The 16,979-nt window shown below is 44.0% G+C and overlaps 1 protein-coding gene across 1 annotated transcript; it reads left to right on the top strand.

Moving 5' to 3' along the window:
- Positions 1-5,948: 5,948 nt before the first annotated feature.
- Positions 5,949-14,426, top strand: LOC126526037 (uncharacterized). The gene is made up of 2 exons (XM_055067657.1): positions 5,949-6,122; positions 13,715-14,426. The coding sequence occupies exons 1-2, from the start codon at positions 5,990-5,992 to the stop codon at positions 14,059-14,061; spliced, it is 480 nt and encodes a 159-aa protein (XP_054923632.1). The 5' UTR covers positions 5,949-5,989; the 3' UTR covers positions 14,062-14,426.
- The last annotated feature ends 2,553 nt before the right edge of the window (positions 14,427-16,979 follow it).

Consider the following 16,979-nt stretch of genomic DNA (forward strand, 5'->3'; position numbering starts at 1 on the left):
GCTTGATTCCGTCTATTTTCGGCCAAACAAACATCTCCAGCTTGTGAATACCAACCTGTATGACTTCTGTAGGGAAATTGTCATTTTATAACCACCAATACATCAAATCGATTAGACTTTACTACTAAGGAAGCTTGGGTAATGTCTAGTTTTACTGAGCAATAACGAATGCATTGTGTATTTGCGTGTTCCCGGAATGGAGGGCGGAGGCAGACATAAAAATATTTCACAGCCAGCCTTCTACTTGAGCAGAGTGCGCTTTCTAAATTCGAGAGAGCGTTATCGCAGAACTCCGAAGGAAAGGTATGAGCTCCACAAAAAAAAGTGAATTTTGAACAGATTTCTTTACATTTCTTTTTCAATTGTTGCTACCAGCTGCAATCGAAAACTTGGGCTGCAATACTGTGGTTAGGAGCGCTATGAGTACTATAATATTTAAAAGAAGTTGGATCCCACAGTGCTCGAAAATAGGCATTACGTCTGTACAACGTAGTTAACAAAGCATAACGATTACTCATATACCGCAACTTTTCAAGCACTTCAATGGTCATGAGAAGTGCCGCATGGCTGAAATTTAAATATTCTTTGCCCTACCAGACTCTTTTACAAACGTGTGTGCACAGCTTTTCTTCTGTTCTAGATATTTCAGGCTACTGCATTGTGTAAAGCATGTTGTCTTACGGAGACTCAGAATCTGTTGGTCACCTTCTATGACCGATGAAAATTTGACTCTTCTACCTAAGGCCTTAGCAACATAGCACGATGTGCGAAAAAAAAAAGAAATTTTTTTGACTCTGCATTATAGCATGGTGGGAGAGCTGTTTTGTGTTTTGAGTGTTTGATAAGTGAACTCTTTAGTGCTATGCGTTCGGAAGACTAAACTGACCCATAATAAGGTAGCCTAGCAAAGTGCTTATTGTGGTCTTGTAGCGCGTTTGAGCCGGCACTATTTCGTTTGCGGTGCTGTAGGAGGAGTGCTGCATACGCCACGTCGCGCCTTGAAGTCTCACGTCACACTGGTAGTGCGTCAATTATCACAACTCTAAATCGCTTTCACGCACAATAAGTAAGGTGGCAGGGTGCGACGAAGACGGCGTATATTTTGACCACCCAGACATAGCTTCCGTTGAAGTACTTGCTGACAAACGACCAATGCAAGAAACAGTTATTTGTTCTTCTTCTCAAATTAATTATGCAGAGAGGCGGAAGGTGGAAGAGGTTTACAGGAAGGCTGAAATTTGTAGCTTCGTGCTACTCTTGGTTCAACCACAAATCTTACCGGTCATAAAACTGAAGATTTCTGAATGCCTCATTTGCCATATTCAGGGATCTTCGCTTTATAGTGTAGATAAATTCGTGCTCATCCAGCACTATCCTAGTTTCCTGGTACGTAAAGACGGTAGAGCGACTGAAAGGAGCGGTGTTGGTCCTGAGTATTGATTTGCAAAGTTTTCGTTCGGAGGAAATACGTTCAGGGTCCAAAGTTACACGCTTGATGTGCTTGTTCCACGAAAGATCAGAAGAAATGTGAACACTAAGGTATTTATAACGAAGGAGTGGAGGAACATGGCAAGACGTGCAGCTAACAACAAAATATTACAAGGAATGTTGTAAAGCGATCTTAAACTTGTTGTCATCAGTTGTGCTTGCGATTAAGTAGGGAAGGTGGATCCATGCGACGCTTGTTCGGCGAACAGAGAAAGTTGTTACACAATTTTGAGAGACAAGATGGTTGACACACCTAGAAGCGATGATCAGACCCTGAAGATATATGATGAGGTGGATGAAACAGGACATCCTTCAAGTCGTTGTTATCAGAATAGATTTTGTGAAAAAGATTAAGGGGAGATGACTTTCGAGGCAACCAAAGGTCAGGCAAGTTTGGGGATTTTTTTGAGAGACATGAAACTGGAATGGCGTGAATAATTCGATAAGATGAAATGTGCTGCGCTTTTATGAATGGCTTCAAGAGTAAGAATGAGGGTGGCCTGAGTAGGATCCCATATGGCGCATGCGTACTCTAATTTAGAACGCACCAAGGTTTTGTAAATTGTCATGTTCTGGGATGATGGGGCATAAAAAAAATTTCGACGCACATAACCAACCATGTGATTCGCGTTTTTAGCTATACATTCGATATGCGTATTCCCCGAAAGATTAGAAGAATTGTGAACACCAAGGCATTTATAATTGTCAACAGATGGCAATGGAATATTAGTGAGGGAGTAAGTACGCGGACAACGAGTAGTGGTGCGGCGACAAATTTGCATGCTTTTACATTTAGTTGTATTAAGTGTCATGAACAACTTACTGCACCATTCAAATATCCTATCTAGATGGCGTCGCAGGTTGAGATAACTGGCAGCGCTAGTAATTTTCTGTTGAACTACACAGTCATCTGCCAACAGTCGGGCAGTTCAGGAAGAAAGGGAAGCAGGAATATCATTAATGTAAATCAAGAAAACCAGAGGCCCCAAAACAGACCTTTGCGGGATACCAGATGTTATGGCGGAATTAGGGGAACAAAAGTCATTAGCTGTCACATACCGACTACGGTTAGAGAGAAATTCTTTAATCCATGCAAGTACACTGGGCTCTATGTTTAGTTGATTAAGCTATAAGATAAGCTGATCGTGTGAGATGGAGCCCAATGTTTTAGCAAAATCGGAATATATGCAAATAGTATTAATGTCATGGTCTGCGTTAATGAACAATTCGCTAGTAAAACATAGCAATTCCGTTTCGCACGAAAGCCTTTTACGGAATCCATGCTGACAAATGCTGAAGAAGGAATTGGACTCAGTGAATTCCGTGAGGTGCTATTATATTATATGTTTTAAGATTTTTACTGGAATTGATTGTTAATGATATCGTACGGTAATTATTGGGGGAATGTACATCACCAGACTTATGCACAGCGACCACCTTCTTTCTCTTTCAGTCAGAGGGAAATATAGACATCTGTAATAACTGTTCAAAAAGCTTTGACAATATCAGGGAAGATTGAACTTGTGTACACTTTAGCATTTTTGATGAGGGACAAACTGGGCAGTCACCCCAGTTTGTCCCTTGTCCCTTGTTTGTCAAATTGACAGTCAGCCTTTTGACACCAACTGAGTCAATAGCGCTGGAATTCATTGGTAAGAAGTTGGTTTTTGGCATATGTGGAAATACTGTGTGGGTGCTCTCCAAGGTCTACGTGGCTTTGAATGCAGTTGAAAAGGAAGATTGTTACGAAAGAATTCCTTCTCGGCTTTCGAAAGTGCAGTACAGAATTTTTCGTTAAATTTTTCATAGCAAGACCAGTGATCTGTTCTGGTCGTTAATTTTGCGCATCGACATATCCGCTTCTTTCTGGTGCGCATGCGGTTTAACATGTTAAACAATTGGGAGCGAGGACTTGATGAAACTTTTCTTTTAGGTGCAAAACGATCGATTAGAAACGAGGGTTTGTTTTTGTAACGCAACCAGTTGTCCTCAACCGACCATTGCTGAAAACCGGCAATAAACCGATCAACAATGGCCTGCAATTCCCTGTTCATTGCAGCAATGTCAGCTTTACTGTAGTCTTGGATGAATGTTTTTTTTTTCTTGTTGGAAGCCCATGCCCGTGTAGAGTGAAGTGAATTATAGAGTGGTCACTCATTCCCGATGCATGAGTTAAGCAGGAAGCTAGGTGCGGTGTAGTTGCATGTATTAGTTGTAGAATGTTAGCGGAAGTGTGAGTTATGCTAGTGGGAAAGTGAACGAGCTGAGCTAAGTTGAAGTCCTGAAGAAAGGTAAAAATTCTTTGCTTTTAGCTGACTTGTGTTTTAAAGCAACCGAGTCTTGTTCCCACCTGACGTCTAGAAAATTGAAATGCCCAAGTACGAAAATGGGTAATTTTGGCTATGTGACGAACAGCTGATTGGCGACATCGTGCAGTTCATTACAGAAGGACGGTGATGCAGTTTGTGGCCGATAACAGACACAGAAAATCATTTCGCGGCAATCAATTAGCACGCGCACACAAAAGCTGAAGTGAGGATGCAATTGGAATGAAATGAGAAGCAAGAGCATAGGCAACCGCCAACAGATCACCACCACCAGACTGGCAATCACGAAGCCATCGGTAATATTTGTAGAACTTTTCACAGTTCAGCATTTCTTAATTTTTGACTTTTGCAGCAAACCAAGTCTCCATGAGATCAACAATATGACCAGAGCAGAAATAAATAGCGAAATACAATTCAGCGCGCTTTTTCAGGATACTCTGCAAATTGTAAAGGAAAATAGAGGAGTGTTCTGCGCAGGATCTAGGCAGACGTGGATACGATGCACTAGAAGTGCCAGCACGTGCAGATACAGTGGCTGCGCTGTATTGCGTATATGCCGATTGTGGTAAAACAGTTTAGCGTATACTGGCAGTTACTGCGCAGTAAACGAACGTATTTTTAAATTCATGATTAGTTTATCCTTGCGAAGCGAGTACGGCCGCCCAGCGACCTTTGGAAATTACGTTAGTTTCCTTCTTGAGTTTAGCGTGGCTCTGCAAAAATCTTCGCTAGCTGATACACCAGCCCCCTTGAGCATATGTTTCTGCGCCAAGATTGCATTCCTAACTTTAGATGACGAAAAATCGATGATAATTAGTCGATGCTTTTTATCAGTGTAGGATCCTAACCTGTATTACACCCCAAAATTACACACCAAAGGGTGCAACTTTTCAAGAGCGTACACTCTTAAACAAACTTGCACCGTTTGGGTCGTATCTCGCCACACAGCAATAATCGTCGTCTGTCTGGTCCGCATTTCCTTTCTTTAACCCAGCGATCCCAGCACTTCCAAGTCAGAAACGGCATGCGCGTTATCAGCATGACAGAGCATTCTCGACAGGAAAGTAGCGAGCGAAGTGTTTTCAAGGAAGGAAACGAAAGCAAGGCAGATGACGATTATCGTTGTGTGGCAAATATACACCCTGAAGGGTGTACTTTGTCAACACTCACTCTAAAGAAGTTTACACCCCTTGGGGTGTATATCTGACACAGAAGGATAATCGTCATCTGCCTTGCTTGCGTTTGCTTTCTTGAAAACACCGCGTCCGCTACATTCCTGCCGGCAGCGCTATGTCATGCTGATAACGTGCATGGCGTTCGTTACTGGGAGTAACCAGGCTCGCAGCGTTAAAGAAAGGAAATGCGGACAAGACAGATGACGTTTATTGTTGTGTGACAAGATACGATTCAAAGGGTGTAAAATTTTCTTAGAGTGCTCTTCGCTCTTAAAAAAATTACGCCCTTTGAGGCTCAGTACCATCAGTACCAAGTTTGCAATATGTGCGCCATTTTGCCAACGCCTTCGTTGGGCCGTGGTCGTTAATGCTGGTCTGCTATATTGATGTAGTCATCGTTGTTTCCGCTATTGTGGTCGTTGCACCCATTTTGTTCCGTCTCCATCAGCGGGACCGCATATTATTGTGGCTCTTCAAGCTACATGGGTGACTCTTGAACTATTTTTCGTTAGTTTACAGAAAATTAACTATTATATTTTAAGGTAATTATTACCTTTGCGTAATCCTACACGATGTCTTGTGAGCTTTCCTTTTCCCTTGCTATCACCCTCACCGATTCATATTCACTGTTCATTGGTCTTGCCAGCTGATCCCTCTCCTGCTTTTAAGCTGCAGAAGTAACATACGGTGTGATGTGGAATATTTTCTCCGCTAACCGCGACATTTGCCCTCCTTGCTATTCCGAGTCTCTTGTCTCATATATGTATAGTATTTTAATGTAAGAGTAAAGCCTCTCTCCCGTGGTCAGAGTAGTTTTGGCGAAACACCTTCAAAACACCTGTAAAAGCCGTGCGAGCTTCACAATAGCTACCTCTTTCCACAAGCACTCACGCGGCGAACCTCCTTACCGTTGATAGGCGAGTGAGAGAGGCTATTCTGTATATAAAGGCGTTCGTGCTTTCGTACTTCTGCGAGCCAAATTTGGTCGAATTCGGAAACATGGCTCGCTTCTTCGTCTTCTTCATGCTCACCGTATCGGTGGCTTACGCAGCGTCCATCGGGCGGCGACAGCCGTTCCAGCAACAGCAGCAGCAGCAGCAGCAGCAGCAGCAGCAGCAGCGGCGGCCGGGGTGTAAGTATAGATTTCGTATGCAGGAGTTTACAGTCCCGGAAAGCTGGTGGATTTAAACAAGTACGGAAACTGTTTCCTGCACATGAATTTAACATTTTGCTCAAGTGGGCTGTTTCCTACGCTCGATTTATTTGCTTAAGGCTTATGTTAAGTCATTTCTAGTTGCATATTAGGCGTCATTTTTTTGTTGAATATCGACGAAGGCTTGCAGATTTTACAGAAAGCCATAACGCTAAAGATCACAGAACAGCTTCTTGTACGTCATGTTCAGAAGTAATGTAGGAAATAAAAAGTTCACCTACAATTTCGATACGCCGTAAAACGCAATTTGAGTGCAGCTGTATACGCCTTTTCATATTGCGATATATTGAGGCAATCTGCCTCGCGCGGCAAGCTGCAAACAGAGCAAAGTGCGGCGCGACTGGCCCGTTAATCCGGAGATTCGGGGCGCGATTCATGGCAGCCGCCGCCGACAGACCTCCCAGTCGACGCGCGCTACTCTGGTGCCATCCCCCATCTCGTAGCCATCATCGCCCCGCTACGCTTTTCTTTTCACGCTTTCGTCATGCCCTCCTCCTCTGCTTTCTTCCTCGCGTCTTTCGTTCCCTGTTGCGCTCCGCGTTGGCTCTATTATCCTTCGTTGTGCTCGTTCGCTCCATTACACCGATGCCGACGCTCGCCGCAGGAACGCGTGCGTCTCTAAAATAGAGAGCTTTAGATCAGGGGACGCAAGCAGCCTAGGGCGTTCGCCATTGCACACTTCACGTCACAGCCATCTGGTTGACTAGAGGCGCGCCGAAATGCTTGCGTCACTGGGCACGTGACGGCGCAGCCAATGGGGAGGAGGTGGCGCCACGTCACGAGTATATAAAGTGAACGCACTGCTTCCCGCGCGTCGCTTGCTCTTCGGATTTGAACGGTGCTGTCTGTACTGCGATGAACTCCGAAGCGTCTACTTTAGCGGCAGCTGGTAAACGCACAGCTCGAAATAAGATTATTTGTTCTGCAGCGAAATGGTGCGGATATTTGGGGTCTGTGGCCAGCGAATACGCAAAGGCACACACCGAATTCAGCGGAAAGAACTTTAATGCATGTAAAAAACAAACATAAATCGAACATGTTTAACCGAAAGGACTATAATGATTTCGCATTCCCACACGTAAGCGGTCTTCTGTGTCTCTGGCGAAGTTTTCTTGGTATTGTATGACTGCAGATATGTCTGCCCCTTTTTATAGTGATATGGAGAACTTTTGCACATTTCAAAAGTCCGCAGCGCAAAACACACCCGGATGGAGACGAGACGACAAGCACGAGCGCTGCTGCCTTTTGCGCTGCCGCGTTTTCAAATATGTGCCAACGCTCGATTCGCCATATTAACAAAGAACTTTTGCACATTTTCTTTTGTGACGATCCAAAATGAGGGTTTTGTTGTAGAAATACTACAGGTGTGTAATGTATCTATCCCGTTTAATGATAATTGAGTAATGTTGCCAGTTCTATTTTCTCTCTTACCAGACCTTATGGAGTAGCTTAAGATATGTTTTCCTCTAAATGTACATAATATGAATCATTGTTTGAAATTTAGCTGAATTCGCAGTGCAATATTTGTAAAAGCTTAGCGGTGGCCAAGTATGATTTTCTTGAAAAGAATTTCTTGATACTTGGGAACTTATTCTAAGTTGTACAGTTACCGATGTTTTGCTCTGTAAACCATTCAAGCAGTGATTGTGCCTTATTAAAGTCGGCCTAACTCAGAGCCCTGTTCGATGAGCAACTTCGTGAACAAAGTCCTGATAGAAATAGAGCACATTTAGCCATCGCGAAAATATTTTGATTCTCTACTAACCAATTAATTAATTAATTAATTATTCATTTTCATCCTCTGAGGATCCGAGGGTATTACAGAGAGGAGTGTTTTACTAATAAATTGTTAATCGCAACTTTTAAAGGCTCGTGTACATTTCTGCAGGCCTAAAGCGTGGGCAGATGCTAGTGAAAGTCTTAGGTGTGTGTAAAGTATGGCAACCGGGAAGAAATATTTCTTTCTTACAATAAATCATTTCAAATGGTCCATAAACGTAAAGAAATTATGTTGATCAACTGAAAGGTAACTATACACGTAGTTTCAGTGTACTGTTTAGTTTAAAACACGTATGCAATCGGGTCCGGTTTCCTGAGCGTGCTTGATTAGTTATTAAATACGACGGCGTGTCCCAGCTACCATGCACCGCGTTTTCAAATAAGACGAATTATCCTGGCCGAATATAACGGAGCTCATATTGCTCACTATCGAGTAGAGTAGTCTCCCGTACATTCTAAAGCGAAAGCTTTACTAAAGGTGTCGAGCCGAGTTTCGTCGTCGCCAGGTAATTTTATCTTCATTTGATCGCATCTGCACCGTAGCCTTGGCAACGCATCACGTGCATCAGCGCGCCGAGCACCGGCGCAGCCGCCGGCTAGGAGCATGTGCTCTCCGCAGCTGGGTTGCCGCCTGACCACGTGACCTACCACGCGCCTGGCTAAGAGGAGACGGCGATGACAGAAATGCGCATGGAGTGTTCATATAATTGCTGTGGCACAAAAATTATTTGCAATTAGCTGTTTCTTAGTTACAGCTCTGAATAGCGTATTGTTAGTGAATAGCTTGCAGAAATTCGAAGAAACTTAAAGCTCGCATGTTTCCAGCCAGGTATTTATTGCCCGTTTATTTCTTTTTCGGCTGATAAACTAAGCCTAAAGATGAATATCATATGCCTTACGGCCCATCCGCATCAAGTAGCAGTGCCCTCAAACACGCTCTATAGCAGTTAGCGGCACAGCTAGTCATTAATCTGAAGCACCCCGTTGTGATAGCGCGCCGTCTTGGCGTTGATAAGGAAAGAATGCCTATCACTGGTAGTTGATGCGTCGTGGAAGGAGTGCGCGCGTTAACTCAAGTGGAACGTGTATGAGGCTGGTGGTTCTTTATGCGGGCGAACGAGTAGTCACGTGATATTTTAAAATTTTTGCAGGCTTTCTTTATCAGCGGGAAAAAATAAACGGGCCGGAAGTACCTGGCTGAAAACATGCCAGTTATAATTTTCTTTCAATGAAATTAAATTCAATTAATGTAGAGCTTTCTGCAAGAGAACGCAATATCTGATACACTTCCTGCCCATTTATGAACAGCGTGTTAAAGTACTGTGCTTGTAGGTGGCGGTTATGGCAATGGCGGGGGAGGCTTGGGGGGGCGCAGAGACCAAGCTACTGCTGGCAGCAACGCCAGGGGTGGTGCACCCTATGGCGGCGGCTATTATTTAGGTGTTGGACTGTCTCCTATGAACCACGAACATTGTCTGGATGTCAATTACATGCTTCAGTTGACGATTCAACACCTCCAATAGTGGTTGACATTGCTCTGGTTTAAGTAAAAATAACGTTGACGGCACGAAGTTTGCAGGGACAACATGGCCACAATTAGTACATGACCGGGGTAGTTAGGGAAGTATGGGAGAGGCCTTTGCCCTGCAGTGGGCATAACCAGGCTGATGATGATGATGATGAACGTTGACGGCACTGTCAAAAGTCCTGCTTCTTTACGTTGAAAATGTGTTGTATAGATGTCTCTGCTGGATGTTGATTATATTGTTTGGGTATTAGTGCGGCGCTGAAATGCGTTATAAAGACGTTACCATGAAGAAATCTTGTACATTCACATGAAGGTGCGGGAACAGTTTAGCATGTTACAGTGAAGCTGTACATAGCTGCCCTCCGGCGGTGGTTGATGTGAGTCCGTCTACGCGTGGCGTCGACAAGAAAAAAAAATTCATATGCAGTTTCTGACGAATACATTGGAGCTTTCAATCCAATATGTGCATCTTGAAAAAAAAGATTATATTAAAATTGGCCGCTAATATGACTCTGTCATTGCGTGGAATTTCATTTACTTGTCATAATTGGTTCACAGTGAAGTTGTAAGCGTTACAAAATTCCTGTCTCCTGTCAGCACATAGCCGTTTAGGGAGGGAGTACGGTTACAGAAAACAGCTGTAACTCTTCTTTTAACAAAACTAACCCAACCAATGTATATGATATATATATGATATGATATATGATATATGAATATATGATATAGCCGTTAAGAAGACGCTAACATTACGCCGAGTCTTAACAGCTTTTCCTAATTACGTAGTTCGCAGTGACTACGTAAATGCTGCGGAATTCCCGTCTGCACCCGCCGTGGTTGCTCAGTGGCTATGGTGTTAGGCTGCTGAGCACGAGGTCGCGGGATGAAATCCTAGCCATGGCGGCCGCATTTCAATGGGGGCAAAATGCGAAAACACCCGTGTACTTAGCTTTAGGTGCACGTTAAAGAACCCCAGGTGGCCGAAATTTCCGGAGCCCGCCACTACGGCGAGCCTCATAATCAGAGAGTGGTTTTGGCACGTAAAGCCCCATAATTTAATTTATTTTAATTCCCGTCTTCCATGCGGTGGTACTTGCACATGTCAGTGCTTCATAAAGGAATACGAATGAATCAATTCACCATCAAAAGACGTCTTCGTTGTCAGTGTTCCTCAACAACAACAACAATAGCTATGTGTACATAGATCCGTCGATTGAGGTAAAACACACCGCAGCTTCGCTGCTCATCCTTTTTCACAGAGTGGAAGGGTTGAATCTTTTTTATTGTCAGAACGTACATAAAACATAACATTTCAATAACCTTGCTGTGAATATTAAAAACTCGCCATAGTGTCCGGCATACAAGGGCCATTTGCAGATTGCTTGCTATGTTGAAAATTAACTCCTCAGCAGGGGCTATACGTGATAGGTGGCAGGCAGAACGCCTCACAGCAAGATCAGACACTTAGCTCGAACACGTATATGCGCACGCGCGCTCGCCGCGCGGACGTGCAAAGTACCTGTTGTTCTGGTCCTCACACCTGGTACAAGTAGCCTATTGAATAAGCGCACATTTTCAAAATAAATTAGATCAAAAAATAGGAAAGTAGGTGTAAACATATGACATACTGAAATGATAGTCGTGAAATATAATTTGATCGAGTAAGAAAACATAATTTTGCAGACGGAAACAGAAAAGGAGACCCTAGAACTTTTCATGTGTGGTCTGAGAAAAGCATATTTGTGATGTTCCTACACGGTGAATTAGAGGTGACGTGAAAACACGCGAACGCACGCACGCACGCGCACGCACACACACACACACACACGCACACGCGCACACGCGCACACGCGCACACGCGCACACGCACACGCGCACACGCACACACGCACACGCGCACACGCACACGCGCACACGCACACGCACACGCGCACACGCACACGCACACGCACACGCACACGCACACACGCGCACGCACACACGCGCACGCACACACGCGCACGCACACACGCACACACGCACACGCACATTAATACTTGATACACTATGCATTCGATTCGACCGATTCTCCCGGTTATGCACTACCAGTGATGTCAATACTATAGTATCGCATTTTGACAACATTGTTCATACTTGTATAGAGCGCTATGTGCCATTAAAAAACGAAGAAAATTTTGACCTTCCTTGGATGACAAGGGAAATACTGCATTTGAAGCGTCGAGTAGCCAGAGCACGTCGGAAGCGCCACATGAGAGCTGAAACAAATGACCAGTTTCGCTTTAGGAAGGAAGAACTCCGTCAAAAGATTGATACAGCTAAGAACTTCTATTATTACTTCACTCTACCTAATTTCATTAAAACAACTAACGAAAATGTTGGATCTGGATTTCGCGTACGAAAATCACCACCAAGACATTTCTCTTACATGATTCCGAAATAAGTGATCCGGGAGCTATTGCTAAAGCATTCAATGAATATTTTCAGTCTGTATTTACACAGGACAATGGCGTAATCCCTCCCTGCTCCATGACAACTAACATGTCCTGGGCAATTATCAATGTGACAATATCTAAGCAAGGAGTCCTGAACCTTATTTTAAATCTCGACACCAAAAAAGGCTGCAGTCCAGACAATGTCAACAATGTGTTGCTTCATCGTTATGCGCTTTGCACGTGTCAATACCTCACATTATTTTTGAGAAATGAGTGTCTACTTGTACAGTTCCTTGTTCATGGAAACGGGCTAGAGTCATTCCATTGTTCAAATCTGGGGAGAAACAATCTTTTCTAAATTATAGACCCATTTCTTTAACTTCTCATGCACGCAAACTCCTTGAACACATATTTTATAAACACATTATCACTTTCCTCGAGTCTAATAACATTTCATGCAGCGCTCAACGTGGATCTCGTAGTGGCTTTAGCACAGTGACTAAATTAACTGAATTTACACAGGACATCAGGTTTGCTCTTCATTTAGGTCATCAAGCCGCTGCGCTCTTCATTGATTTCTCTAAAGCATTTGATACTGTACCACATCCTAAACTATTACATAAACTAAGCTTTATCCTTAATAACCCTCTTCTCGTTGACTGGATCCGTAGTTTTCTTTATGATCGTTCACAGTATGTTTCTTTTAATTCATTATGCTCTCCTGACGCATCAGTATCTTCCAGAATACCCCAAGGTTCTATTTTATGACCATTGCTTTTTTTTTGCTTTATATTAACGACATTCCAAAGTCTGTTTCAGTAAAAATTCGGCTTTACGCTGACTACTGCGTTCTATACAATGTCATTTCTAAACCTAACGATCATAACACTGTGAATCAATCTTAAATAAGTTTTTGTGAATGGTGAAAACTCTGGCCAATGAACATTAACTTTAAATAAACAGTCATAATGTCCTTTCAAAAGCATGGTAATTGCTCATATTTCAATTGCTCCTATAAAGCCACGTTTCTGCCGCGAGCATATGAATATAAGTATGTAGGCCTCCTTTTCACTCCAAGGTTATCCTAGTCAAACGTATTCTAACCACTTGCAACAAAGCACTAAAAAAACTTGGTTGCCTGTCCCGAACCCTACGTGCTGCCCCGAAAGAAACTAAACTAATTACATAGAAAACACTTGTAAGACCTGTTCTTGAAAATGCGGCTGCAATATGGGACCCTTACAAAATTTCGGACATCTACAAAATTGAATTTGTTCAGAAAAAGGTAGTTCGTTTCATATACTGCCGCTATGACAGAATGTTTTCACCGTCATCTCATCTGCATATACTCGGTTTAACCCCTCTTTCCCACCGTCGTCACATTAATTCTCTGAAACTTCTACACTCTCTATTTTACTCTTCACATTATGCTTCCCCTAACACATATCTGACCCGTGCAAGGCCCCTAATCACGAGAAACAGCGAACACTTTTAAATACAGTTTTTTTCCTAGGAATATAGAACTCTGGAATCACCTGCCTGGTTCCATCCGTTGTTTACCACATAAAGAATCTGGCGATGCTATTGAGTGCTCCCTTTAGCCTTGTTACTCACTTATGCTTCTTTTGTATTGTGATTTGTATTTTCCACATATTGTATTCACCCACTCCTGCAATAGCCCTTCTGGGCTGCAGTATCTGTAAATAAATAAATAAATAAATAAATAAATAAATAAATAAATAAATAAATAAATAAGAGAGGTTTGTGGTTCACAGGGTGGTCCCCTAGCTCCTCTTACGGCTCCGGAAACAGCTACGGTCGTGGCTTTGGAGGTGGGAGCTTCGGCAGTGGGAGCTTCGGCAGTGGCGGCTACGGCTATGGCGGCTACGGCGATGGCGGCTACGGCACCAGTGGCGGCTATGGCGGGGGCGGCTACGGAGGTGGCGGCTACAGCGGTGGACATGGTAGCAGCGGTGGGGGCTACGGTGCTGCCGGCTTCGGATATGGAGGTCACGGTGGCGGAAGCTATGGTGGCGGCTATGGTGGAGCAGGACGTAGGGGGCAGCAGCAGCAGCAACAGCAGCAGCAAAACCAATCTCCACAGTTTTTCCGACAAGGGTAGCTTCAGGGACAGCACCCTGTGTTGTCGAAGAAAAAAAATTCTTTGGCCAATCGACAGTTATAGCATAATAGGCCTGCTCACTGATTATGGCGGATAAAAAAAGTATTCGGTAAATACGTGTGCGTTTCTTGGCAAAACGCGGCTGTTTTTGTTTTTCTACGTATGTCGCAAATGAGGTTCAACGAAAGCTGAAGTTGAATACCTCGTGAGCATGAAGAATTAACTAGGAAATAACATGTACGAACGGAGGAAAGAAAGAAAACAAGTGGACGAAGAAAAGAAACTGTTTCGGAAGAAGTGATCGCACAAAATGTAAAGATAATAAGTTGTCCTAATTACTGGAAAATAAATAGTGATGATAATAAGTTTTTGCTTTGTAATCTTCAAGTATTTATGCCATTGACACTGTAGTAGACGAGGAGTTCGTTTTTTAGGCAATAAAATATACCTAGAAATAATTACCTTCTAAGCAAGAGACATCCGCTTGCACAAGTCACGCTGTGAAAAGTCCACCATCGTTCGTTTTATGCATTTTACGACATTGCTGTGCTTTTTTTTTCTTGCAATTTTTTGTTTGGTAACTGAAGTGAAGAACACCTTTGAAGACAAGTCAGTGCCGCTTTCATTGTGACGGCGGAGGCTTTAGGGCGCGAAGCCAATATGTAGAGCTCTGTTACGCGCACATTTCGAACCTGAAGTCAAAGTAGCTTGGGTTTTGGTGACGCGTTGTGACGAGATGCAGGCACACACGAGAACAAGAAATTCCACAAGGATGGCATCTTACTCAATTTTGGCGAGTTCCGTTTTCGCTCTGACAAGCAGCTTAAGAAATTATGGAATTCTACACGCTAAAACCACGATCGGATTATGAGGACCGCCGTAGTGTGGGACGCCGAAATAATTTGGGCCACTTGGGGTTTTTCAACGTGCTCGTAAATCCAAGTACACGAGTGTTTTCGCATTTCGCATCCATCTGAATGCGGCCACCATGGCCGGTATCCAATCTCACGGCCTCGTGCTTAGCCTGACAAGGAGGTCCTTCAGGTCTTTTATCGCTGCAGTACACCATGGAAGATGGTTCCTTGAAGTTAGAGGTTAGTCGGTTACTTCGAATGAAATATACAAACATTAAAATGTCGGGCAAGTGTGGTCACTTGTGGCAATGGTGATAGTTTAGTATAAGATTTGTTCAGGAGGTAGCGTCGGGCATTGACTTTGGGTCCTTGAATTCCGGTTCACATTATGAGCGCATTATATGTTGTCATCAATAATGCATTCTGGATAACTTTGGTGCGATAAGGCACGCTTCAGTTGTTCGGCGTGTTTGTCAATGTTCCTGGATGCCGTAAGAAATTCTACGGTACCTGCAAACTTGAGAGTGTGAGATGCTCGTGTTACAATGCTGAGGGTAGCTGCTTTTAAAGTGTAGATGTTGCTGGCGGTCTGTAGGTTTCCTTGTAAAGGTTTGTCGACAAGCAGTCGCTTTCCAGCAAAACAGTGACGCCCAAGAAGTGGATACTAGGTTTGGAAATAGTCTGGGTGAATTTGATCAATGGGTGGCACTTGTTGAAGTCCGATGTAAAATGAAGGAGGCTCTTTCATCGTGGTTCCACACGAGAAATATATTGTTACGGTCTACTCTCTGTGGAGAGAGGGTTTATTGGGACGCAATCGACGCTCCTGAGCACCAGCCGAGATTCGGTTAACACTAGGCGAACGTCCTCTCTCTTACACCGTGTCCCACTGCTGCTGGCGGCACATACCCAAATCATCCATTATTAGTATGGATAGTTGGGCGTGTTGGTTAAGCGTGATCTGAAGTGAAGGCGCTACAACGACGGTGGACGAAGAGGGAAGAGGGAATAGGCGCCCTGTTAGTGTGTGTTCCCTCTTCGTCCACTATGGTTGTCGCGCCTTCACTTCAGATCAAATCATCCAAGACTTCCAGGCTTGTAACACATCCCCCTGCGCAGACAAAGCCCACCGGGTAAGTCAAACATCATCTCGAGTGGTGCTGGCCTCCAAGCGGGTAACATGAGTCAGTTAAGTCTCTGAAGAACGTCGACGATTTGAAAGGAGACGCGCTATGCGCTACATCAATTCGTTTATACGGTCTAACACCACGTAAGGTCCAACATAGTGCGCCAGCAGTTTTTCGCACAACCTACGTTTTCTGTCAGGCGTCCACAGTCACACTAAGTCACCTGGATCATATGTGACACGTCGATGTCGGCGGTCGTAATGTGCCTTCAAGCGATCCTTTGAAGCAAGAGTGCGCAAATAAGCAAGGCGGTGGGCTGCTTCTGCACGACAGATGGTCTGAGATATGCAAGCACCATTGTGGTTCATATATGGGAAGATCGTAGGTGGCGGTCGAGCGTAAAGGAAAAAGAAGGGGCTGTAGCCGGTAGTTTCGTGCTGGGCGGTGTTAAATGCATAAGTAACGAAAGGTAGGACGCCGTCCCTGTTCTCGTGATCCGTCGAGAAATACATGGACGACATGTTCATGAGAGTTCTGTTGGTGCGTTCTGTAAGGCCGTCTGTTTATGGGTGGTACGGCGTAGAGTGTCGAAAACTTCAACAACATAGACGGAGCATCACTTCAACCCCCTCTTCTGTAAACTGTCGCCCACGATCGCTAATAACGACTTTCGGAGGCCAGTGTCGGAGAATGATAAAATGTAGCAAGAAAAGGCGCACGTCTGCTTCAGTAGCCGTTGGTATTGCAGCCGTTTCACAATATCGTGTCAGGTGGTCCGTGCACACTACGATCCAACGATTCCCTTTAGAGGAATTGTTGGAATCGTTAGAGGAATCGCTCTCATTCCCCGTGTCCCACTGCTGCTGGCGGCACCCCATACCCAAATCATCCAACACTTTCACGCTTGTAACAATATTATCAAGGAAGCTTTCCGAAG

Source organism: Dermacentor andersoni, chromosome 8 (assembly GCF_023375885.2).
Source record: "Dermacentor andersoni chromosome 8, qqDerAnde1_hic_scaffold, whole genome shotgun sequence".
Lineage (NCBI taxonomy): Eukaryota > Metazoa > Arthropoda > Arachnida > Ixodida > Ixodidae > Dermacentor > Dermacentor andersoni.

What these genes read in the sequence shown, in the direction of transcription:
- LOC126526037 (XM_055067657.1), top strand. Translation starts at nt 5,990, where the DNA reads ATGGCTCGCTTCTTCGTCTTCTTCATGCTCACCGTATCGGTGGCTTAC. An exon ending in GCAGCAGCGGCGGCCGGGGT is followed by an intron (nt 6,123 to 13,714) that starts GTAAGTATAGAT and finishes TGTGGTTCACAG; the next exon opens with GGTGGTCCCCTAGCTCCTCT.